Source organism: Paramisgurnus dabryanus, chromosome 22, assembly GCF_030506205.2.
Source record: "Paramisgurnus dabryanus chromosome 22, PD_genome_1.1, whole genome shotgun sequence".
NCBI classification, from domain to species: Eukaryota; Metazoa; Chordata; class Actinopteri; order Cypriniformes; family Cobitidae; genus Paramisgurnus; species Paramisgurnus dabryanus.
The window spans coordinates 17,016,026-17,042,620 of record NC_133358.1 but is presented as its reverse complement, the minus strand read 5'-3'; the positions used below and the strand labels follow the sequence as shown (position 1 = coordinate 17,042,620).

Sequence of the window (26,595 nt, the reverse complement as noted above, 5' to 3'; positions counted from 1 at the left end):
AAAAATACTGTAAGGATCCTAATAAAAAAATACAGAAAACATCCTGATGCAAAAATACTGAAAATACACTGAAAGGTACTTATGCAAAAATACTAAAAGGATCCTAATGAAAAAAGAAAAAAAACATCCTGATTGCAAAAAAGCTGAAAATATACTGAAAGATACTGATGAAAAATACTATAAGGATCCTAATGAAAAAATACAGAAATATCCTGAGGCAAAATATTACAAATATACTGATGCCAAAATACTAAAAGGATCTTAATGAAAAAATACAGAAAATATCTTAAGGCAAAATACTGAAAATAAATTGTAGCAAAAAAAATGTAAAGCAAAAATGTTGAAAATATCCTTATGCAAAATACTGAAAATATACTGTTGCAAAAATAACAGAAAAATCCTAATGCAAAAATCCTGAGGCAAAATACTGAAAATATACTGAAAGATACTGATGAAAAAATACTAAAAGTATCCTAATGAAAAAATACAGAAAATATCCTGAGGAAAAATACTGAAAACACACTGAAAGATACTGATGAAAAAATAATAAAAGGATCCTAATGAAAAAATACAGAAAATATCCTGAGGCAAAATACTGAAAATATATTGTAGCAAAAAAAAAAAAACATTTCAATGCAAAAATACTGAAAAAATCCTGATGCAAAAATGCTAAAAAATATCCTGAGGCAAAATACTGAAAATATATTGTAGTTTAAAAAAAACGTAACGCAAAAATGCTGAAAATATACTGTTGCAAAAATAACAAAATATTCTAATGCAAAAATCCTGAAAACTCCTGAAAAAATTAGGCAAAATACTGAAAATATATTGAAAGATACTGATGGAAAAATACAAAAAGCATCCTAATAAAAAATACAGAAAATATACCCAAAATACAAAAAATATATTATAGCAAAAAAAAAAAACATTGTAAAGCAAAAATACTAAAAGTATACTGTTGCAAAAAATAAAATAAAAATCCTAATGCAAAAATACTGAACAAAAACCTGATGCAAAAATACTAAAGAGATACTGATGCAAACACTAAAAATATACTTAAAAGATCCTGATGAAAAATACAGAAAATATACTGTTAAAAATACTGAAAATACACTGAAACGATAATGTTTAAAATTAAACAAAATAAAAAAAATACAGATGCACCTTTTTACATCTCTGGCATGTACCCCTAAATAAAATATATGTAGTAAGATCTAAATTAACTTTTAAGTTTTATTCATTCAACATTATTAAATACCAAATCATCATCCAATTTAACCAACAAAGATAACTTTGGGGTCAATTTGTCTAACATGCTTAAACATATAAAGGATCTTAAATTTGGTCTTTGAAAGATTGTATATTGCATTAAAAGGTTCTTAAAAAGTTAGACGTTTCTACAGACTATAAAAAGATGAGAAAGAAATGGTTCTTTTATGAAAGGGTTTATTTTGAGGAACCTAATGAATCTGTTAATTAAAACCCGTTTCTATAACCTTCAACCTTTATATTTAGAAAAAAGTAACTATATAGTTTCTCTGTCACACAAATTAAATTAAAATGTACTGTTCTGGCATTTTCGCTGTTATACATTGTGAGTTCATAATCACCCGGAAGACCTTGTTTGGGCCACGTTCAGCGGTCTGAAACAGATTTACACGCAGAGACCAGGCCAAAGAGAATGAAAGTTCTCTATCTTAGTCTTGCTTGGGCCTAGACCCCTGTAACTATCTATCTAACACACACATCCAGCTCAGCCTTTAATTACAGCCTTCATGCGTGAAGAGCTTTGATGAGTTGATTAAGCTGGGCTTTGCTGTTCCAGTCTCTAGCCCTGTGATGAATGGGTCTCAAGCTTATTAACTGACTTATTCTAATCAATAAATCACCGGCGCTGAACATTGAAAGAACAAAAGAAAAAAAATGCTTTCCACTACACACTGGGAAAAAGCTAATCAAAGCAACACAATTATTAGGCTAACTGAGCACAAACCGTATATGAGGAGGTATTGATAAGTTGATCTGTCATTGCTGGAATGGAACCGAGGGAATATCTACAAAAGTAAATACACATTTTCAAGAATTATACTTATCCAAAAACCTTTCATTTTCACAAATGGTTCTTTGTAGTGGATAAAAATTTTATTATACCATAAAAAGTTTATTTAAGGACCTTTAACTGAAAGTTTTTTGGGAAACCAAAAATTGCTTCTTTTATTCCATCGCCTTCTGTAGCAGCTTTATTTTTAAGGGTGTATATCAAATCTCACAACACAGTAAGCTAATGACCCTTCTAAGGCAGCCAACCTAACACACACGTATAAAACACACACGCTGTGCATGTGGGTGGGCTTTGAGTGATCTCCTCATGTATGACCTCCCTGTGTGAAACATCTAATGTCCCACGAGAGAAGAATCTTCTAGAGCTTATCTGAGCTCAGCTTGACCAAATGTCACTCAGCGCTTTTTAGGTCCTTCAAGAAAAGAGAAACATTTCCAGTCTCCCCTAACCACAAAAACCAAAAACAACATGTTTCAGCGAATTAAATATGTTTTTACGTCATCGATTACTAACATTGTGCTGGTATAAACCTGACAGGATATTTTGTGTCAGGAAGTGGCAACACGGATGTAGGAAAAGCCGGGTTATCCCACACAAGGGATTTTGAAGCATTTTACGAGGTGTATTTTTACATAAAAAGACGCTTTCTGGATTCAGATGCTGTATCGTATGAGGCCACTTTCAGTAAAGGTTTATAGTGCTCTTGTATTCAACATGCTACTAATGAAGATTGCGTGTAATGGACACCACAAGCTTCCTCATGACTGGCCGTATTGACCTTTGTGTCTCCTTCCCCTTGTGCTTGTGTGTGTGTGTGTGTGTGTGTGTGTGTGTGTGTGTGTGTGTGTTATGACTGTGCAGTAGTTGATGGGATTTCTTAGGATGATGTTCTGAACCATTAGCTTGACTACTGTGAATGAAAAGCATCTCCATTGCAGCTGCATTGATCCAAAGAAACAGTGTTCATTCCAGCAGACATCCTGAAAACTATATCTTTTAAGGGTTTCCAAATTTTCTAAAGTGTTTATATAACTTAAATTCATACATCAATTGACACTAATTGTTGTAATAAACAGAAGAAATGATCATTTGCCAACTGCTATTACATACACTGTAAAAAAATGCTGCATGAAGTAGAAACAACTTGGTTTTGCAAGTCAATTCAACCTACTATTTTAGGTTTTGACTTGTGATAATAAAAACAAATTGAAATTGTTTAACATAATTTGTTAAGTTAAAGTAACATAGAAAGATATGTTGATTTGACATCAATGCTGCATTTTCTTTTAAAAACATTTTCATGAAAACATTTTCATTTTAAAGGAAAACACCAAAATTTTTCAGTATTTTACTACGTTCTTACCTCAACTTAGACAAATTAATACATAACCATCTTTTTTCAATGTGTGCACTTAATCTTTGCACAGTGCGTTGTGAATGTGTTAGCATTTAGCCTAGCCCCATTCATTCCTTAGGATCCAAACAGGTATGAATTTAGAATCCACCAAACACTTCCATGTTTTCCATATTTAAAGACTGTTACATGAGGAGTTACATAAGTGGATAAAAAATCAGAACAATATTGTATGGTGGAATATTGATGGAAGTTTAAGCGAGTGTGGGAGTAGTCAGTAGTGATGATGTTACTGCGCCATACAGTGTAGTTCTCATTTTTATCCACTTAAAAAATCATCATGTTTTATTTTGTGCCACCATACTTACTCGTGTAACTCCTCATGTTACAGTCTTTAAATTGGGAAAACATGGAAATGTGGTGGTTTCAAACTTCATTGCTGTTTGTATCCTAAGGAATGAATGGGGCTAGGCTAAATGCTAACACATCCACGACGCACTGTACAAAGATTAAGTGCACACATTGAAAAAAGAGGTATGTATTAATTCATCTAAGTTGAGGTAAAAAAAAATAGTAAAATATTGAAAATCGGTGGTGTTTTCCTTTAAACAAATAAATGGAACATTTATAATATTATTAAATAAATAATTCAACCAAAAATGTAAATTCTGTCATAGTTTACTCACACTTATGTCATCCCAGATTCGTTTGACAACCTTTTATCCGTTAAACACAAAGAATTTCATATTAAAATGGCATCTTGTCATTTTTAGAATGGTCAAGCTTCAAAAAGCACATCCATCATTAAAGTAATCCAATCCATAAATGTCTTTCGAAGCAAAACGATACGTTTGTAAAGTAAAAGACAAATATTTTAAGCTTATTTAGCAAAACTAAAAGGTAAACAAATCAACGACTTCACATATGAACTCTAAATTCAAACTAACTTTAAATCTTATTGGTTTGCAACAAAGCCTTTTTTACATTGCTGTGTGAGTTCAAACAAATGCTCATGAGAAGGCACAGGTGTAAAGTTCTTTATCAATAACACCAACAGCTCAATATCACTTTGCTTTGAGTTGCCGGCCGCTCTCTGATAACTCCTCATTTAGCCGTGAGTGTAGAAGTGCAGCTAAGGGAAATCTGAGCAGTAATACTAACCATTTAGCATATGGCAGTCTCAACATGTAAACACAGGCACAGGGCAGAGGCTGCAGTAAAACAGTCTCCTGGGGTCAGGTCCCCAAAGACCCCATTTTTAACACACAGCACACCCTTGCACACACAGTAATGGAGGATTCCCAATGTCCAGTCAGATCCATAATAGCACAATGACAATCTGAGGTCACCTCACACATCTCTCTCTCTCTCTCTCTCTCTCTCTCTCTCTCTCTCTCTCTCTCTCTCTCTCTCTCTCTCTCTCTCTCTCTCTCTCTCTCTCTCTCTCTCTCTCTCTCTCTCTCTCTCTCTCTCTCTCTCTCTCTCTCTCTCTCTCTCTCTCTCTCTCTCTCTCTCTCTCTCTCTCTCTCTCACACACACACACACACACACTTTTTCCTTGAGTCCCTTTGATACTGTGTTATTTCACAACAAACTTATTTTTAGGTATTTATGGACATCAAAAATGTGCACAAACCATGATGAGCCGTGAAGCGTGATTTGAGAATATTTAGGAGTCAACATTATAATTTTACAAACTTGCTTATTTTATTGGTGACTTAGACATAGTGAAATCTCAAATATTTAATTCATTCATATGTTTCATTCTCCAAATATTTTGCATATTTCCAGGTTATTCCTATATTTATATTTATACAAATATATATTATATAGTTTAATTCTTACTATATAGAAGTATACAATGTATATTATACATATATAACATATAATATTTTCAGATCTATAGTGTTACACTTTGTAATTATTAAATAATAAGAGTACGTAAAACTATAATGCAATACATGGTCTTTTAACAACTGTTGCTTTTGTTTCTGCGTATTGTTAAATCACACACATGCATGACAGTCCTGTACATTTTTAAAATGCGCGGAAACCATGTAAAAGAGTTTAATCTAGGGTGCTAAAGGGGTTAGATGCCGGGAACACTATAGCAAGCTAGAGAGGCAGTTAAGGCTTGTTAGGGTACATTAGGCAGAGAGGGGATTATAAGACTTCATAAATGTTTCAGAGATACTCAGGGACTATGTCCTGTGGCTGCTGCTCTTTATGGAAGAGATCCGTGGCTTTACAAGCAGTCACTGCAGTCTCAGAAGGAAAGTATGTGTGCATTTATGTCTCTATGTAAGAGATTAAAAGCTAAATATTATTACCTTTTACCCATGTGTCTGCTTTGTCTGGGTTTAGTATATGGGGCGATTAAACTTATACCTTTGGCATTACAGCTGGTGGTTGGTTTATGGTTAAAAGCCTCTTTTGCAAATGCAGCAAATAGTTTACCCCAAAATAAAGGTTTTGTCATTATTTACTTTGCTTATACTTTAATGAGACACAAATACGTTTTAAAGAAATGTTTTTAGCTGATATTTCCCCTACATGAAAGGAGAATGAAGCTTGAGTCCATTTGAATGATTTCACAAAATCTGAAAGATCCGATTCACTGATTCATTAATGATCCAGTAGTGGTTAATAGTTTACTACAAAGGAATACTATCAGTCAAGATACAAGTTATTGTATAACTTCAACGCACTTAAGATATAGCCCACAGTATATATGGAGGACCTTTTTGTGATTTTGCTTAGAATAAATATTTAACAAATGAATCTATAAATCTCATTTAGTAAAATTAAAGTTGTATTTTAAGTTCTTGTCTAAATAAATTTTATTTTTCAAGGAACGCATCTTGTTTTCATGGGCTTGACCTCTCATCTCTTTATTTGTGGTGGCAAATAAAGTCCCTCTTTTTTGCAATAGTGTTAACTTTAAATACCAATAAATCATTCAATGTTTGTATGCCTCTATTCTGTTGGGTGAAAAAAACATTTTGTTTCCTTAATTTAGCAACAATTTCCTTAATTTAGCAAAATTTCTTGAGAATTTAATGTGTTGCACTTAACTTGTAGGTCTGTACATTTCTTATTTATCAAAGTTTGATTAAAACACTTATTAATATTTTCAGTAATATTTTACTGTAAAATGTATCTGTGGTGTCATTTTCTTTCCTAGTTACATCACAGACATAAGCCATTGTGAAAGCTATAAAGACTTTAAAATATTTTAAAATTCAAAATGTCCTCAAGCATCCATTTTACTGGATATTACATATTATTTGTTGTTATTACTTAAATACATAGCACTGGATTTCATTATTTAAAATTATTTAAAATAATTATTTCATTATTATTTCATTATTTGTTTACAAAACTGCATCTTGTATGGCACTCCAATTAAAGGATAGGCCAAGTATCAGACAACGTTCAAACAAACAAAGCGACCCTCGGCCAGCCGTCGCATCCCACTTCAGTCAGTGTTTGAGTGTGTATTTATCTTTGCTGTTACTCCTCCTGACCTTTGTGTACCTTTGGGAGCTGCAAGAGGTCACGGCCAATTGTCCGAAACACAAAAGAGAGGGCAGAACATTGCTTTGAGAGAGAGCAAGAGTCACAGATTCTTTCATTATACAGTTTAATAGACTATACTGGGAAGGACAAGGTCACAGTGCGCAGCTACATTTAAACACAAACACACATTTAAAGTGATCTCCACACGCAAATCATCTAATGGTATAGATGGTAGACTAACTCCTAACCAGTGAAACAACTATCAATGCACTTTACACACATACTCAGAGCTTCAGTGCTGTTAGCTGTGTTAAAGGTAAAAGGCAGATATTGACTGCAGGGTTGCTGACTGGTCATCTAGTTGTCCATCAGGGCTGAGTGTGTGTGTGTGTGTGTGTGGAGGGGGTTAGTTTGTCCCATCAAGGACAGAAAAACCTAAAATCAGCCACAATACCCATGTGAGGATGTAAAAGATGTAAAAATACGAAAGAGAAATCTGCTAAATAAATGCATGTGTTGGGTATAGGGATAGTTCGGCCAAAAATGATATTAAACCCATGATTTACTCACCTCCAAGCTGTCCGAGTTGTATTTGTCCATTGTTTTTCAGACAAACACATTTTCGGATATTTTAGAAAATGTTTTAGATCTTTCAGTTGATTAAATGTAATGTTACGGGGTCCACCCATAGTCCACGACCTTCAAGTCCAAAAAAAGTGTGTCCATCCTTCACAAATTAAATCCAAACGGCTCCAGTATGATAAACAAAGGCCTTCTAAAGGGTAATCCGCGCGGTGTTGTTGTAGAAATATCCATATTTAAATCTTTATTAACGAAAATAACTACCTTCCGGTAGCGCCGCCATCTTAGTCGCGTCCGCATTCAGGATGAGAGCTTACGCGGCCTACGGAGGCTACTCTGCTGCTGCTCTGTGCCCCCGCCCTCCGAATTTGTCATACGTCACTTAGAAAAGTGCGTACACTACGCTAATACTCTCTCCTGAATACAGAGGAGTCTAAGATGGCGGCGCTACCGGAAGGTATTTATTTTCGTTAATAAAGTTTTAAATATGGATATTTCTACAAAAACACCGCACAGATTACCCTCAGAAGACCTTTGTTTATCATCCTGGAGCCGTTTGGATTTAATTTGTGAAGGATAGACGCACTTTTTTTGGACTTGAAGGTCGTGGACCATGGGTGGACCCCGTAACATTACATTTAATCAACTGAAAGATCTAAAATATTTTCTAAAATATCCGAAAATGTGTTTGTCTGAAAAACGATGGACATATGCAACTCGGACAGCTTGGGGGTGAGTAATTCATGGGTTTAATTTCATTTTTGGCCGAACTATCCCTTTATGTGATGTGGACTGTGATGTATCCATGGCGGCTCATTCGAGGGGCGCAAATTCAAAATAAGTGTTCGGAGTGTCATGCGTGTTCCTCGTGTTTTCAAAATATGTGTTTGTTGCGTCATGTGAACCATGTGCATCACGTTTTGTCAGAATAAGTGCCTGCTGCACATGCATCAAAACCGTTTATGATAAAAGAGACGCTCACTTTCACAAAATGCACACAAGACACTCCCTTAACAGTAAACTCTGATTACGCATGAGATTATGCGAGTATCTGGCAAACATGAGTGTCTCTTTTATTATAAACCCTTTAACGCATCTGCAGCAGGCACTTATTTTGACAAAACACGTGATGCACATAGGATCACTCGACGCGCAGAACACATATTTTGAAATGACGAACCACACACATAACGGGCTACCTACATGTTGTGATGAACTTCGCATCGAGCCGGCGCCCTCGGAAAAAGAAGTCACCGGCCGCCACTGGTGCCACAAATGTGAGCTTTAAAAAAAAAGAGACCACGTAAGCTTAAAAAGTTCATGCAAACCAACAAAATGTTTAAATTTGTAATAAGTCATCTCTATGTGTATGATACCACATTGCACAGTGAGGTTTATCGATCAATAATGATACATGTAAAACTGAGCACTTATCTGTGAACTCACTGAAGTCCTGGCAACATCACACACACACACATACACAAGCACACACCCATGCACACCCATGAATGTTAGTGTTATAGTGAGTCAAAGGGGATTAGGAAGGATAACAGTAAACACAGGGCAGGAGATGCAAGGCATGCGTGCACATCACCATACATTGTTTCCATCCCTGAGATCCTTTGGGTAAACACATTCCCATTTAGTCCTATTGACTATTATAAATATTAGTCACTCTTAATGAAAAACTGGATTCATGAAAATTTTTTCATAACAAATAAATGAAGTGCACAATTCTTTTTTTAATTATATTGATTCAATAGATTTATAGCATTTTGAAAAAAAAAATCAGTTTTTATAATAAATCTTTGAAAATCAAATTATGGATTTGAATGTTTAATTTTATTATAACCTAAAGATGCTATGTGAAAGTTTGTAACAGAACACTGTTTTTTTATCTCATCAGGTTCTTGGTATAGAAAACACATTTTTACAGAAATTTGTCAAAATGGATTAATTGCGTTTTGGAACAAAACTCTTCATATAGAAAAAAAAAATTTTAATTGGTGAGGACCACCGACATTCATTTATTTATATTTATATTTATTAGAGCATTTTCAATGTTATTAGCCAAGCCTATAGACACATGAAGTGACTGCTGTATATTCATGTAAAAGATGAAAGGTCATCTCCCATTACAAAGTGTCAGCACCCCAGGAACACCTTAAAAGTGTCTCTGTCTCTAACTATTTCACTCTCTCTTTCTCTTTCAATCATCTGGCCGTTGACTGCCTCTCTTTCTCTCTCTGTTCTCCTGCTGCTCTGTTAAAGTCATGAGGAATAACTGCGAAATCAAGACAAAAGCACATCAAACACACACGCATATGTATACACACACTCCTCCTGGGCCATTGTTTAACATGATGCACGGTGAGAGATGTTCAGACCTATCAGATGTAAATTAAGATTTCTGATTCAGGCCTGTACGTCACATGATGTGTCTAAAACATTTATTTGAAGTCGTATTAAAACAAGAAATATTATGCATGACTTTTACATAAATAACTAACATGAATAGAGCTATTTACGTGTCATTTTAATACATCAATTAAAGTTCCAGTTCTTTTATTTTATTTCATATATTTAAATTATATTTTTTATTTTGTTGTGCGTTTTTACCAGTTTCCCAAATCAAGCAGAAACACAGTAAAGCTATCTATAGTAGATAGTAATGTGTGTGTGTGTTGTCCCATGAGACTTACCATCATTGAAGACTCACTGAAGCTTCAGCCAAGCAACCAGAGCCATCTGCCCCACCACTACTGTCATCTGGACATGCACTCTCTCTCTCTCCCTCCCTTTCGTCTTTCACTCTCTATATCTCTCGCTCATTCTCTCTCTCAAACTTACCCTTTTCCTCTCTCTACCAATATGGAGCGGCTTTGCAGTGTTTGATCTGTCATTCATCCAGTAAGCAGCATGCAGAGCCTTTAGCTGGACTTTGCTGAGGATTACCTACCGTCCCAAAGGAACCAGCACAATGACAACATACCACAGCCAGTAACCTTCTGCTTCCAAGCTGCTCAAGAGACCGAAGCACCTGACCGGAGATCACTTTATCAAACACTAATAATTGTATTATTTGATGGAGAGATGAAAAGGCCGGATCGAGAAACGAGGGGTCACTTTAAAACAGAGTTTATGGTTTCACTCAGCAAAGAGCCCAGGGCTAGTTTTAGACAAGTCTAGTGATGTGTGCTGGCTGCTATTAGAGAATCAATAAGGCTAATTGATCAGATTGTGGTTTAGCTCAACTGTTGGTGGCGACTAGAGGTAGAGCTGAAATAGGAACTGACAGGTATAACCACTTAAAGAGAGACAGTGGGATAAACACAAGGAACAAATATACGTGTGTTTAGACTTGGAGTGAAGCTAGTCTTAGTTTTACCGTTATATACAGTACTGTGTAAAAGTCTTATAGGCCACCATCACCAGCTTTGTTGTTTTAGCAAAGTTTTAATGTCCATCCATATTTATTTTTCACTCTTTTTATTAAGATACAAACAGAAAATACAGGAAATATGTACACAAAATTTAAAACGAAACAATTTTCAGAACTAAATGTCTTCTTCAGGCATCAGTCAGTATTTAGTGTGACCTCTCTTGGCACGAAACACATCTTGAGCTTTTTTGAGGAGACTGAAGTCCTGAAGTCATTCGATTAGAATTAGAAATTAGGATTTAATTTTATTTAGGTTTAAGAGATCCTGCAGCTGCCTGCTATTGCTCAAGTGAAAGGGGAGTTTACCCTAAATACCTGACACTTCAGCTTATACTTTAATACTGTTTTTAATACTACACACACATTTCCTGTATTTTCTGGTTGTATTCTAATAAAGAGACTGAGAAATAATTATATATGATCACTATAACATTGCAAAAACAACAAATCTAGTGGTTGCATGGTGGCCTAAGACTTTTGCACAGTACTGTATATGTGGTCCTTGTTCTGATACAAATACATAATATGGACACAACCGACTGCTGCAATTTAAGGTACACTGTAAAAAAAAAATGCTGCATGAAGTTAAAACAACTTGGTTTTGCAAGTCAATTCAACCTACTATTTATAGTTATATACTATTTATACGTTTTGGCTTGCGAAAAGTTGACAGAACTTATAAAATCAAGTTGAAATTGTTGAACTTAATTTTTTTAAGTAAAAGTAACAAAAAATTTATGTTGATTTGACAAAAATGCTGCAAATTTTTACAGTGTATAGAGTAACAACACTAAAAAAACTATTTGTTGGTTCAACTTAAAAAAAAAAGTTGCCTAAAAATTAGTTCAACTTAAAAATATTAGTTAACTTAAAAAAGTTGTTATTTGTGTCAACTAATATTTTAAAGTTGAATTAACTCAAAATCTTAAGACAACCAGGTAACTTCCTTTATTACTCTATTTAATATCTATATGGGACAGTTTCCTGGACAGGGTTTAGTTTAATCCAGAAATGGACCTTGGTTTTATTGTGAAAATGAAGTAGTTTTTACAAATATACCTTACCAAAAACATTACTGCTGTGCATCTTGAGACAAAACAATGGCACTGATGCATTTTAAGAAATATCAGCCTTAGACTAGACTTAAGCCCTGTCTGGGAAACTGCCCTATAGGTTTTAAAATATGTTCTGGTCAGCCTAATGCAATTAAATTAATACAATTATACCAAGATGTCTAACAGAGTGTAAATTATAAGTTAATGTTACCCATTGGTTAGCCAAGCTGTCACTGGGGCGGTACCATTTCAAAAAGTACACTTTTGTACCTAAAAGGTGCATATTGTTATGCTCAAAGAAAGGTATACTAAAAAAAGTATCGTTCCAGTGATAACTTTTGTATCTTTTTTTTTGTGTAATTGAAATGTTTTAAAATTAGACAAACCACATAATATCACAAAACATCTCAGAATTGTCCAATATTGCTAACACTTACAGAACTGTTGTTTGTGCTGTTGTATGATGTCACTTCCTGGAGGATGATGTCATGAAATACCTGACTTCTGTTAGTTAAAGAAAAAGTACAAAAAACTGAGGGAATAGAACATTCAATTGAGGACAGACATAGAAGATTTTAAAAATAGTTTAAATGCTTTTATCCAGTAAAAAATGAAAACATTGTTAGTTTAATATTGTTAGAAAACACTGTAAGATAATGATAAAAAATAAAGAAATGGAAAAAAATGCCAGCAATATTTTTGAAACTGGCCTAACAAAATGTTTATGAATAGCAAAAAGCATAAAAATAACTTTCACTTAAAGCAAATAGTAAATATATTTAAAACTAATTTGTGATTAAATAAACCAAATTAATACACATTTCCAATCTTTAAATAGTTTTTTAAAAAGTCTAATATTTTACCCAATATGTTATGGCATATGATGAAGACATGAACATGCACTGCATGACCCAGCTACCACTTCTGTCTGTAGGGCCTGGAGTCATGAAGTACATCCCTCACTTAAAATAAATTACAGCTCAGCCATTATCAGAGGTTGACCTCGAAGTAGCTGCATCATACACAAGCATCCAAATGCCACAGGGGGGATATCATTAATCTCATATTAATAAAGAGATCAAACTAAATTATGGATGTCCACAGTAGACCGGGCAGCATTTAAAAGCACCAAAGGTTAAGTGTGAAATCAATGTCTATAAATGGTCGCATATATATTCAGGGGAGTGAAAAGAGGGATGGACTGCACAACGCGAGTGAAGAGCCGCATCTAAACCAGTTTCCACTACATCATTATTGTGAAGTAATGCTCTTAACGTATAGAGCTTTTACAAGAAAGCAACTTTCACCAGCTCATTATGGCCTCTGATGGTATCATGCATTTATGAACCACATTGCAGCATACTTGAGCATCGACCCTCTGCATGAAGAACAATGCCAGCGGTGATATCATCATTTGGACAACAAGAGCATGCATGTCTATAAGGAAAACACTTTTTACCGTCTACCCTGAGTGCTCCTTTGTGAATTTATTGTGCCTCGAAGCTCTGTTAACTCAACATGAGCTCGGCTGTACATATGTACTACCAGAAGCCCTGGGGAACTTCAAAAGCTGGAGGCAGAATGAGCAAGCCCTGCGAGGGTTGATTCTGCACCTCTCCCAGCTGTATGAGCAAGTTAAGAGGGTAATTGAATTGTCTACTAAAGCTTGACCTATGGCCCAGCCAGTTTTGTATGTAACCAATGAGGGTGAAATTAATAATAGGAATCCATGGCAGTTCCCTGTGCCATGCAGTGCTGGGTGAATCTGATGGTAGAGGACCTTTGTGAACCTGGAGGTAATCCAGTCAAATGAGAAAGCAATCCAAGGAATCCCTTATAACAAAGACTATGATATGAGATCAGCATCTTTAAATTAACTCTAAACCAGTTTTAATTAAGAAGTTGTGCATTTTTATCCAAAACAATATATGGTCCTTTCAAGTATATCATTTTATCTAATGCAATGCTTCACCAGCTGACCCACACCATATCCTAAAAAAATTATATATTTTGTTGAGCTCAGCTGTATCGACCAGTTAAGTGGACATCCACATACAGCGACTTCAGCAAATTAAAGCTGAAAAGTTTCTGAATATTGAAAAGCTTTGAAATGGTAACAAAATGCATGATGTACAAGCATTTGGCTGTGCCCTTTGACCCTGTGTCGTTGTTGTGTGTTTTGTAAAGAGAGTGTTCTGGTGGAAAAAGTAATCTGTCAGAAAGCCCTTTTTTCTCTCTTTTCCTCTCCATCACAGACAGTTGGTAGCATGAAGACACAATCAGGGGGCAGCAGATGTCAGAGAGACCGCCTTTGTTTCCAGGTCAGCCCATTCTTTCCACACCGGACCACCTCATTGCAGTAGTCCATTGTCATTAATTTGCTGTTGGGGGATGTTCACTCTCCTCCTCTGCTTTCCCCAATACTATCATTTAGTAAAACACTGTAAATTTACTAAAGGCCCTGTCTACTTGGGGAGGGGCTGGAATATCTTTTGAATATCTGTTTGCTCTGCTTCGATTCTGTTCAAGTTCTTGATAAACAAACTGGATGTATCTGTCCTTATATAGCTTGAAAAGGATTTTTCTCATAGTAATCACAAATGTATGCTTCAGATTTCAGATCTATTTTTTAGTGCTGGGCAAAGATTAATCACGATTAATCGCATACAAAATAAAAGTGATTTTTTGCATAATATATGTGCGTGTACTGTGTCTAATTATTACCACACACACATTCATATATTCATTTCAGAATTGTTTTACTTATATATAATTTTTTTACATTTATTTTTAATATAGAATATATAAAAATATAAATAAATATATATAAACATGTAAATGTTTCTTAAATACATACATGAATGTGTGTGTATTTATTTATACATAATAATAAATCTTTAATAATCGCGATTAATCTTTGCCCAGCACTACTATTTTTTATGTTATTTTCATGGATTGTTATGTTATAGAGAGAGAGAGAGAGAGAGAGAGAGAGAGAGAGAGAGAGAGAGAGAGAGAGAGAGAGAGAGAGAGAGAGAGAGAGAGAGAGAGAGAGAGAGAGAGAGAGAGAGAGAGAGAGAGAGAGAGAGAGAGAGAGAGAGAGAGAGAGAGAGAGAGAGAGAGAGAGAGAGAGAGAGAGAGAGAGAGAGAGAACTTGTCTTATATCTTTGTTAAAATATAGGAAACCTTAATTTGTTTTCGATCAGTTTAAAAAAAGTTGTTAAGATGATGATGGTTTTTGCACTCTTATATAATAATTTTAATTTTAAGTATAAAAAACATAGGTCATCTGATAACGTTTGTTAATTTTAATTTTAATTAAACGAATTCTTATATACATTGCAATATTGACCTACACTGTAAAAAAAAGTAGAAATTGCAGCTGGGTTGCCGGTAATTTACCGTAGATTTAAATGTATGTTATTTACTGGCAAAATTTTGTTCAAGGTTGAATGAACATTTAACATTTACAAGTCTTTATCTTTACAGAGTAAAACTAAAAAAACAGCATCAAGCAAAAAATTCTGGGAAACAAAATCTGAAGCAAAAAACAGAAAAAGGTTGATGATGATTTCTGGTTCCCAGAATGCTTTGCATGAGACTGTTATTGTATAGTTTTATTCTGTAAAGATAAAGACTTGTTAATATTTAAAATGTATTTAACTTTGAACAAACTCTTGCCAGTAAATAACATAAATTTAAATCTACGGTAAATTACCGGCAACCCAGCTGCAATAACATTGTAATTTCTACGGATTTTTTTACAGTGTAATAATTCGTTTATTAAGCATTTTTAGGGCAAATGAAATATCGTCAAACAGTAAAAATATCGTTCACATTTTATGCATGATCAAAGCATTCACAAATTATATCTCATATCAATAATTGTATTTATTACTTAACAAACAGTTTGACAAACACCGACAGATATGACAATAGTTACAGCTTATGACAAAATCTGTGCAAATAGAAAGTTTCTAACAATAGGATGACGTGACGTGTAGCGTTCATTATTATTAATAATAAAAATGATAACAATAATGATATAAAATAATAATTATATAAAATAAAATAATGGATTAATCTTTAAAAGGCATATTATTAACCGGCTTTGGTTGTGCAGCTCACTATTACACGTATAGATATTTGCTTGGAGCTAACTTTTAAAGTACAAAAACGTTCATTTCTATAGCCAACAACACTTTAATCAACACTTTAATAAATAGCAACAACATAGAAATAATATAATTAAAGCAAAGTATTTAAGATGTAATTTAACTACATTAAATAAAATACACAATACCAGACAACATTGAGAAAGTCCTCTTTGGTGGGAATGTCTTAGTGACGTTTCATTTTATTTCCAGGGTCTGTACTCGGAGGTGATACTGGTCATCCCTGGAAAAGAGAAATGATCTCCCAGCTGTTTTTGTGAGTGTAAAGTGTTCTCATCACCAGGAAGAAGCACAGTGTTTTCCAAAAGTGGGCGCTCTGGGGGAAAAGAGTTATATATTAGATATTATCTACGTCTAAGCAAATCGTATCATGTCACATTTGTGTGTTTCATGTGCAAAAAAATATGTGCTACATCTTTTCTTACTTGTAAACATAGTTTTGGCTAATTAAGATGGATGCAAATATTTAATCCGCTCCTCTCAACCTATCCTAACCCTCCTTTGCACAATTTCTTTTTCTATCTATTTTTCAGTAGGCTAATTTTTAATCCTTTTTCAATAATTCAGTGTTTTTTTATTCAACAATGTTTCATAAAGGTCTTTTTTAAAATTGAGATTTACACAAAAGTACGCTGGATAAATGGCCATTGATGATTTGTTAGGACAATATTTATCTGACTTACTAATATATATCTACTTACTATTAAAATACATTTTTTGCATAAAATTTTGACCCATAATATACAATTTATTGTTGGCTATTGCTACAAATATACCCGTGCTACTTAGGACTGGTTTTGTACAGGGTCACATTTGACTTTTTTTTAGAAGAACACTGTATACATAGATTATTAAATTGGAAAGGCTGCATACCCAAAATGTTTAACACTTACTTTTATGAGTCTTCATGTGATGTTTCAACTCTTGAGCTTCTTGGAAAGTAACTCCACAGACATCACAAGAGAAAGGTTTGTCTTTGGCGTGTGTTCGCCGCACGTGGCTGTCGTGGGCAGCGTGAGACGCGAACGCTTTACCGCAGTGTTTGCACTTGAACGGCCGCTCACCGGAGTGCTGCCTGATGTGGGTGCGGAGAATGCTGGACGCCGTAAAAGCCTGAGAAAAAAAATAATACATCATATTAATATTAAAGAAATGTACATTTATTCACATAGCAGACGTTTTAATTCAAAGCAACCTTTGAATGAGGGCGCATTGGTATTTTGTCATAAGAGCAAAGGATGAAACTCATGCTGACAGGGAAGAACATAAAAATGGTGCTAAAAATACTAAAAGATTTTTATCATAAAGGGGGACCATTTTTAGCGCTATATAGCACATGTGTAGAACCCGTGCGAGACTATAGCACCACTTCAAAATAACACAGGTTCTGTTTAGCACTAAAAATGGTTTCTCTATGATTACGAGCCAGTGAATCACTTTTAGTGCTATTAAGCAATATTTCTTTGGAGTGTAGCCTATACACACAATTATAAAGACATTTTATTTAAAAAAAAAGTTCCGTTAAAACTTCCACATCCACAAAATCTTTCTTTAGCGCAAAAGGTTCGTCATGGTGGAAAAAGTTCTACAAATGATAAAAAGGTAAGAAATTGTTGAACTTTTCACTAAAAGGTTATTTCTGGAACCGAAACTGGTTCTCATCTTTGCAAAAAAAAAAAAAAAAAAAAACTAGGCCTATATATATTTTTAAACAAAGATAATTGTAATTACTAAAATCGTGCAATAACGCTGTAGAGTTTAGATTTTTTAGAATGCAAATCCATTATTCCTCAAATAAAAAAATAACAATTTAATGGAATTAGGTTAAAACAATAATAGCCTACTTTATTTGTATTATTGACATTTTATCTGACATTTACCTTTTCCTCCCCAAACGTTTTTTGACTTACTGTGACTTTTTCAGCGGTACAGAGGGGCATTGAAAAGGCTCTCGTCGCACGCGTAATTCACTAATTTCAAACAAAACGACAGACGAACTTTTGTCTCTTTGAGAGTCATAAATAAAAGCATAATCCCCATGCACAATAGCATTAAGGTGCATCTGGCATTAATTAGCATCTAAGTGTCTTCTCCAACGCTTAGACACGGGTTAATGAGCGCTCACATTCACCATGAAATGAGTTAAATTTCTTAAAGCTATACTTTACTTCACACCTATGAAGGATTAAGCATTACCCACCTTGTTACAGTAAACACACTTGTATGGACGCTCTCCTGAGTGCACGCGCATGTGTTTGTTCAAACTGGAGGACTGAGAGAAACTTTTCCCGCAAACGGAGCACTGGGGAAGGAGGAGAGAGAGACATAAATTACGATTATTATTATTATTTAAGATTATTATACAGCAATATAAGCATTATTATTTTTATTATGTTCATATTTAAAAATTCGAAACATTTATGTAAACACCTTTACATTGTAATTTACATGTATATATTAAAAGTTATAAATAAAACTCGTCATGCACAAATAAGTGTTGAAAAATTATTTTTAAAACAGCCCTAACCTAGTGTCGGTATAAATTTTCACGCGTTCGCTTTGTGCTGATTTTCTAACCCGGGAGCTGTTCTTTCAGCACCATATTGTTTTAAGTTTTATGTAAATGTAATAATGCAAAAACCCTAACAGTTGTACCTTATGTGGTCTGTGTTTCTCGTGTACGTGGAGAATGTGAATTCGGAGTCGGTCTCTTTTCTCGAAAGACCTGTTGCAGAGGTGACAGGGAAATTTTCTGTCGCCCTGATCGACACAGCGCGTGTATTTCAAGTGTTTGTCTCTGTAGTACTTATAAGCGAAGACTTTTCCACATCGATCACACTTGAAACCCTCTCCGGAATCTGGAAATAAAGGGGGCAGTAAGTAATTTGCAAAAAAAAAAAAAACATTTATGATTTTATATTGGACATGCCATTTTGACTTTGCAACCTAGGGCCTAGCTGTAGATCATATAAACCTTCATATCCTTCTTTGTAACTATTAAAACATAAGCTAATTAAAATAGAAGAGAGCAGATTCTTGTATTTCAGAAATACCTTCAACTGAAAGCTGCTCGTTGTCATCAATAAACTCTTTGAGCGTGAGTGGGATGCCCAAAAACTGCACATAGCAGTCTCCGTACCAGACCAACAGTTCCTGGCCGGGTTGGATATCTTTGCAGGCCTCGTAGTATATCTGACCCTCACATTGCACAGCAGTCAGGTTCTGCTCCTCTGGAAAGCGCGCGCACTTCACCAATGACATCCAGTTCCCTGTCGCGCCTCTCCCATCCACAAAGTGACTCAAGCGACCATTCTCAAAAATCTTAACATGGAAAGACATAAATAATTATATAATATAAATTTCATATTAATCAGTTGCATGCACTTTAGTAGGTGCGTTTTATATATAAAAATAGACATGTTTAAAAAAAAAAGATATTTACCTCCCACATGAGCGTGTTGTCATCGTAGGTTTTGATCTCACTCGTGTTCACTTGTTTCCCCTGAAATGGTCCAAACCTTGTGCTTTTTGGAATTGTGCTTTTATCAGCAAATACACCATAATGGGAAAGGCTTCCACAATTAGTTTGGATAATCGATAATCCTGAAAAATTCAAGACACGCCATTAAATTGCCAGCAGTGACACTAAACGCTGGAAGAAAGGGGAAGAAAAGAAAGAAAGAAAGAAAGAAAAGAAAGGAAGTTCACATACCTTCTGGAAGTTCAAGCCCTGCAGTATCAGTAGGTAGATGATGTCGATCAGCTGATAACAATAGAAGATAAATAAGTCACTATAATTTAAACAACTAAAGATAGTGACATTACATTTTTTACAGTGATACAACGTGAATACAGTCAGTAAAATTTACGTTACATGATTTAGAAGCATATATGTTTACATTTAGATGTTCAATACATTTTAACTTTCAATAAAATATTACCAGAAAAGAAATATACATTTTGCCAGACATACCTGTACCAGGAGGAAATGATAATCCAGAGATGGCATGGCCAAGATTTTGCCCCTGTTTTTTGGAATATCCGTACAGAACCGTGAAGAGGTCCTCCTCTGTAAAGCTGTAGGTGCGAGGTTGTTCGGGCAGCAGATCTGTGGCCTGCATGTAGATGAAACCGTCTTTACACGGAGAAGATGAAGTCGATGAACACTTCTCACTGGACGGACTGCTGAACTCCGACAGTGAGCCAGTGATCCGCTCTTCGTGTTTAGAGTACGCTCTTTGCGAAGGCTGAACATGCTGAAAATATGGCATGTTGGACACGTTGAGGATCTGTTCGTGAAACACCGCAGTCTGGTGGCTGTTGTGGCTGAAAAAAGACGGCGTGCCCGTGAAATTAAACGGCATGATGGTCTGTGTGTCGGTCACCATGCGACCCAGAGACTTGAGCGGGTGGAAGATGTTGTGCGCGCTCTTGAGGACGTCCGCGTAGTGCGCGCCGGGGATAGACGGATAGAGCGAGAGATTTCTGTCTCTCACTGCAGGGTGAGCGGAGAGAGACACCGACATCACCACAGCCGATGAAGGGGTATCCGAAAAGAAATTCAACAGCCTTGGAGTCTTTTTGTATTCAGGCCTGTATATTCTCCAAACGCAACTATACAGTGGGAGAAGCATATATGCATTTACTCATGAATGTCTGCTCCGGTAATGCATTACATGAAAATTCACAGTAACAGACACAAACAGTATGAAGTTATTAATAAATAAATAAATACATTTTTCTGCTTTCAGAATATTTAAAACAAGAAGAATAAGCAAGAAAGAAGACTATATACGTTATAGTAAATGAAATTACAGATTTTACTCTTCAAAACTTTTTAGGAATCTCCTGCTTTTTACAATTAGCAGTAAAAACTTTTTCATTTCAAACATATACAGTAAACAGTGGCGAGAACGCGCACTGGTAGATACTAGTACAGAGACTAATGAGGGTCATGACACTACAATTGAAGAACAGAGGGTCAGAAAGAAAGGTCAACATTAATGAAGCCTTTCCAACTCTTTTAAAAAGCATTATAGGTGTCACGGTCCATATATTTTCTCAGCTGTTTTTTTTTCTTTTTGCACATAAAGAGTTCCCCTTAATTTAGACTTAATAATTAAAACACCCACATTTTTGATAAACAATTGCTTACAAAAAGTGTTAATTTTATTTAAAAAAAATTGTTCTCACCATACAGCAAATTTGATCAGTCCAGAGATCTGTCCTCTTCAGATTGGAAAATCTTAAAATGACTTGTCGACTCAGGAGGGTTGAAATGCGCTCCTGTTTGTGTGAAGCCTGAGATAGGTCTGAAGACATATGGTTGAGAGTACAAAACCTAACAGAGATGGGATGCCATTCTCGGGTCTGCGCTGCCATTGGTCAGTCTTGGGTTCATCCTCAGGGAATTGCACTTTAACACGTTCTTAGCACCACCCGACCCTCCACTCATACCTCCCTTTCATATGCATCACAAGTTCTCTAATGTGTTAACTAGAGGCGGACTATTAACGGGACCTAACGTGGAGAATACGATAAAGGCACGAGTTTAGTAGCGGTCTCTGAAAATGAAAGTTATTTAGAGCAAGGTGCACTAAGGGAATTAAAATGATTGAAAATTATAAACGATATAAAATGTATCTATTAAGCTTTTGCTATTTTATACCGTAATTGCATGAGGGAAACGAAAATATTTCAAATTTAGAAATTTCTTAAAACCTATGTAGGCTAATCATTTTGATCCTGATTTTATTTTAAGAGTAAAGAAAATGCATTGTAAATAAAAGCTTACTTTAAGTAAAAAGTTTTAACCCAAAATGTAAAAACGTTACAAATTCGTTTGTAAAGTTAATGAAACCGTTTTGTGAAATTAAACACAATAATTTTGTTTACCAAAATAACAGTAAATAATATAAATAATGAAAAAAATGTATAAAGATATACCGCAAATAGTTTTAAATACGATGTTCAAACTGTTTTGCTATTATTATTTTATTAGTAGAAGTAGTAGCAACAACATTAATTATTATAAATACTACATTTATTATTATAAATTCTTCAAGTTAGGTTATTAATCTTATTTGTGGATCCTGTAAGTGCCACGGGATTAATGCATAGCAAGACCATGTAAAAATAAGAATTATAAAATTGATTACATTTCTAGAAAAAGGGGACAACATTTCTAGAAAAAGGGGACAACATTTCAGGATTTTTTCTCAATTAAATATGATAAAATTTGTTGTGTTGCTCAGTAACAGGTTGTTTAATTTTTTCACTCAAATGTTTTGATTCTTAAACATGAAGATAAAAACGCGTTTGACGCGTCATCGGCAATATAATGAATCCATCATTAACCAAACCTCTGTACTACCCCGAAAAAATAGCCTTTTTATTTTAATATTTTGAATTTTTTTAGCTTTATTTACTTTGAAGCCTTATGAAAGATGAAAAGATCACATTAAACATTTTATTTGCGAAGGTTTGAAACATCAGGCAGTGAAACAATTTAAATGTTGCAATAACAGAATTCTTTATTTACAATTCAATTTGATTCAACATCAAATAGCATCAGCAAAGCCTTATTAGTTGACAACTTGCATAACTGTATTTAAATTTCTCTCGGTATATCTAACTTTGCATAAAAGGCTCACACTAAGATTACACACATCGATGCGGATGAACAGATGTTTCATGTGACCAACTGGAAAAAAAATACATCTCAGGAGCGCGCAACACTGTAAGCTTATAAATTACATATTGCTTCGATTTCCCATTGCATCATCTCCATATCACACATAACAGAGGGTAAAATCAAGACTGTACATATAATAAAACCCACAGCTGATCAAAAACAAATTATGGAAATATGAAATAATAATAATAATAATAACGAGATGAGGAGGAGAGAGTCTTGGTGTGTGGGGAAAGAGAGAAATAGATAGAAAGACAGGTATGCTGTCAATGTTCAAAGAAGTGGATGAGCAGTGATGAATAGGGTCAATCCTGTCAATGATTCACTATACAAATATAATACAGACAACTTTTGTAATATACAAGACAGTAAAACAGATCTAAGGCAATATGCTAAGTCTTAGCATTTTAAGGTTTTGCATTTAGCTCTAAGAAATTGGCAGACTATACAAAAAGACATTTAGAGTCTCAGAAAAAGCAAAGGTAAGGTAAAGACAAATCATTTTAGGAAATTCAATCACAGCCGTTACAATTTCATGTATTTCTTCCTTTATTTATTTTAGGACAATGGCTCTCTTTTGTACTAATAAAAAGACTAAAAAACTCTGCACCACCTTCACATCATGGCTTATGTTGATTTCAAAATCGTGACAATCTTTGGACTTTGCAGAGGGTAGCTGTTCATGTGCGATTTTAAAACTGGCTATTCTCCAATATGGTTTCTGGATGTCTGTCCTTGTTCAAGGCATCTGACATTCATTAAAATCTTGGTCAAAAAGCTTGTGAAATAAATGAATGCCAAATAGGGTCCTTTTTAAATGACAAATGATTCATTCGTTTAATTTTTGCAGATTTGTTTCTTTGAATTTACAGAAACACATTGGTGGACCGAGTGACCATTTCACCCCAAATGATGTGAAGAAGTCATACTACTTGTATTTACAGTGTTTAAAAGAAAAAGCTAAAGCTATACCAAAACACCAGGTATATTCGTACACAACCACGGCACCTTTAGCGATTAATGACAGAGCTGGGACGTTGCAAACTTTAATTGTCGCTGGTAAATACAGTATATACTTAAAACATGTACTTTTTTTAATACACCAACTTAAACACAGAGATGACATGGCGATATTTTCAGCGAAACTTTGCGAAAGCTGAAGGTTGAGGATCTTACCCCGATACAACCCTGTGTGCAGACATGAGACGAAAAAACTAAACAAAAGTGGTATGTGTAAGTCTATCGTTCAAATTTTAAAGGTGAGGAAATTTTGGCTTCGTCTTCAAATATAAAACACTGTATTGCGTACGTTACAGCTTTAAGATTGTAGAGTTGACGTGTCCTGTAGTGATGAAATTCAGACATAAGCATTACATTTGCTATGTCTCATAAGCAAACAGTCTGACTGTAAATTTCCAGGTTTTGCCGTATTTGTCCGAGGACAAGAGGTTTGGACACAGAACAGTAAGTTTGTGTGTGTGTGGACGCAAAACATCACACTGCTTTCCTATTGGCTACACATTTGGATCTAAAACCTGCTTTTCACTGAGATACAAGTAGATTCGGACATCGTTTGTTTTTAGTTTTTCCAAAATATAAACCACAATAAAAAAGTATCTGTCTTTAATACTGAGTTTGAACTGGGGAGCTAAAAGGTGTCTCCTGAAAAGTCCTGTACAAAAAATACAAAACAAAAGAAAAAAAATCTCAAGAAATATTTATTGCTTGTTGTCTTTTCTTACACACACCGGATTCTGGTTGTAAATAGCATCTGGCATTAAGCACATCACTCCACGCAACAAAGAAAGCACGCTTCAGTGTTGGGTTTATGGCTGTGTTGGGCTCCTCTGGCGGGGTTCCCAGCTAAAGGCTTAGAAGCAAGCGAGTATCTGTACACTGTACACACGGCACCCTCCCAAACCCTACCCAGGAAAGACGGACCACTGCACCCCAGCTCCCCCTCCTTAGTACCAGAGAAAACAGCAAACCTGACTTCCTCATCTTCCAGGGCCTCACTCGTTAAAAAACAGTTAAGACCGGACATTGGGGAAGAGGAGGGGGAAAATATGTGTGAAAATCAAAAAAATAAATATCATACGAAAACAAAATTTTTCCCGCATTATTGGTATTTACAATCTAACAGAATTCCATTTAATTACCCATGAGAAGGAAAGTAAAAAAAAAAAAAAAAATCACATTTTATCTGAAACTACTGGACCGAGGAAAATAAAATCCGTAGGTATGCTGAATAAATTCTCCAGAGGAATTCTGATTGCTTCCATGTAATTTTTCTCTCTATAACTGAATAGGAACATAAAGAAATCTACACTGTTAAAAAATCTATACATTCGAATAAAACTTAATTTAATACACAATAAAACCTCTAAGTTACGTCTAATTTTACAAACCATCATCTGAATTCTATGTAAAAGCCTTTTGGAAATCATTCCGACTTTATTTGCACTCTTCAAAGAAACCGAAAGAAAATAAAAAAGGCAGAACGGCTGAATTTCGAGCGCGTTTCAAATGCAGTCTTTCTGAACATCAGGAGAAAGAAGTCTTTCGGCCGAAGAAAAGAGAAGGAGGAAAAGTACAAGAGGGTGGAATACATTCATGGGAGACAAGGATTCTGATTCCACAGTTGCCGAGTCTTTTTTTAGGGGAGACCTAAGTCACACTACGGTGAATGCAACGGAGCAGATTTGCAAAGGGTGTTTATGAGAGAAGGCCTTGCTCGACTGATGGGGGGAGCTCTAGGTCCAGAAGATCAAAGCGTCAGTGTTTGTGTTTATGTGAGAGAGATAATGAGAGAGAGAGAGAGAGAGAGTCCAACCCCGCTGAGCTCCAGTACCCCTGATGCATCCTCTATAGATGTCCAGTAGGGGGCAGTAAACAGGATCTCCAAAATCCACCTGGCCCCCAAATAGCAGCTTAAATAGCACAGCATCAATCCAACATCTCCCGCAGCAGAAATCAAGTCTTCTTTACACTCGTATGTCGTCCGCCTCGGGTCAACAATACTTCTGCTGTGTGAAAGAAAAAGATTATATGTTAATGTTTTCCTCATGTATCCCTTTCTGGTTTTGTCACAACGAATCACACGTGTACAGTTTTACGCCCCCTAACTGTGTGTATTACCCCAAAGCCATACGCATCTAAATACCGCAATAAAAATAAAGTACTTTTTACAAGCTCTTACAAGCACCTGGTTTTGTGTACCCCTCACTAAAATGTGTTGTAATGCCAAACTTTGTAATGCCATGAAGAGATAATTACAGCTATGAAACAGGGAGCAATAATTTGTTAAACCGTAGCTAATGGGAAAATGCTGAATTATTAAGAGACGAGTGACTATACACACAGCCTGGGAATAAATCAGTGGACTATTTTAAGGGCCTATAGATGTGTAGCATAACATTAAGTGCATGCGATCAAACCAGAGCAGCTTGGTTAAATATTCATACAATTTAATGAATCTTAAAAGCTGCGATGGTCTGTGTAAAACATAAAAAAATCTTTATTATGTAACCGGTGAGAAAAACAATATATGTAATGAAAAAAATCATGATTAAAATTAAACTTAGACGATGCATGTAAAACAAACCCTGGATAATAAAGTATTGGTGGTAGCTTAACTTAAAACATTTCATTATTGAATAAAATATGTGACAATATGAGACAATTTTGTGAAAATATAACCTTGATATCTTTA

The 26,595-nt window shown here is 35.0% G+C and overlaps 2 protein-coding genes across 6 annotated transcripts in view; both read right to left on the bottom strand.

The window, feature by feature from the left end:
- Positions 1-16,009: 16,009 nt before the first annotated feature.
- On the bottom strand, positions 16,010-20,764 carry prdm14 (PR domain containing 14). The gene is made up of 8 exons (XM_065295035.1): positions 20,163-20,764; positions 19,902-19,952; positions 19,632-19,792; positions 19,243-19,510; positions 18,845-19,047; positions 18,390-18,491; positions 17,083-17,302; positions 16,010-16,505 (listed from the first exon to the last, which is right to left on the bottom strand). The coding sequence occupies exons 1-8, from the start codon at positions 20,713-20,715 to the stop codon at positions 16,372-16,374; spliced, it is 1,692 nt and encodes a 563-aa protein (XP_065151107.1). The 5' UTR covers positions 20,716-20,764; the 3' UTR covers positions 16,010-16,371.
- A 1,932-nt stretch (positions 20,765-22,696) lies between these two features.
- The window catches only part of ncoa2 (nuclear receptor coactivator 2), a 90,540-nt gene continuing 86,641 nt past the window's right edge, over positions 22,697-26,595 (bottom strand). For 4 of the 5 annotated variants that reach the window (XM_065294968.1, XM_065294969.2, XM_065294967.1 and 1 more), the window contains exon 22: positions 22,697-25,909. In XM_065294968.1, coding sequence (XP_065151040.1) covers positions 25,895-25,909 — 15 coding nt within the window. In that variant the 3' untranslated portion in view covers positions 22,697-25,894. The remainder of the gene's footprint in view (positions 25,910-26,595) is intronic. The other variant, XM_065294970.1, reaches the window with a different exon arrangement.

Coding starts and splice junctions, on each gene's coding strand:
- prdm14 (XM_065295035.1), bottom strand. CDS start 20,715: ATGTCGGTGTCTCTCTCCGCTCACCCTGCAGTGAGAGACAGAAATCTC. Junction 19,511..19,631: donor ACAACACGCTCATGTGGGAG/GTAAATATCTTT, acceptor TTCCATGTTAAG/ATTTTTGAGAATGGTCGCTT. Junction 19,048..19,242: donor CGAGCAGCTTTCAGTTGAAG/GTATTTCTGAAA, acceptor CTTTATTTCCAG/ATTCCGGAGAGGGTTTCAAG.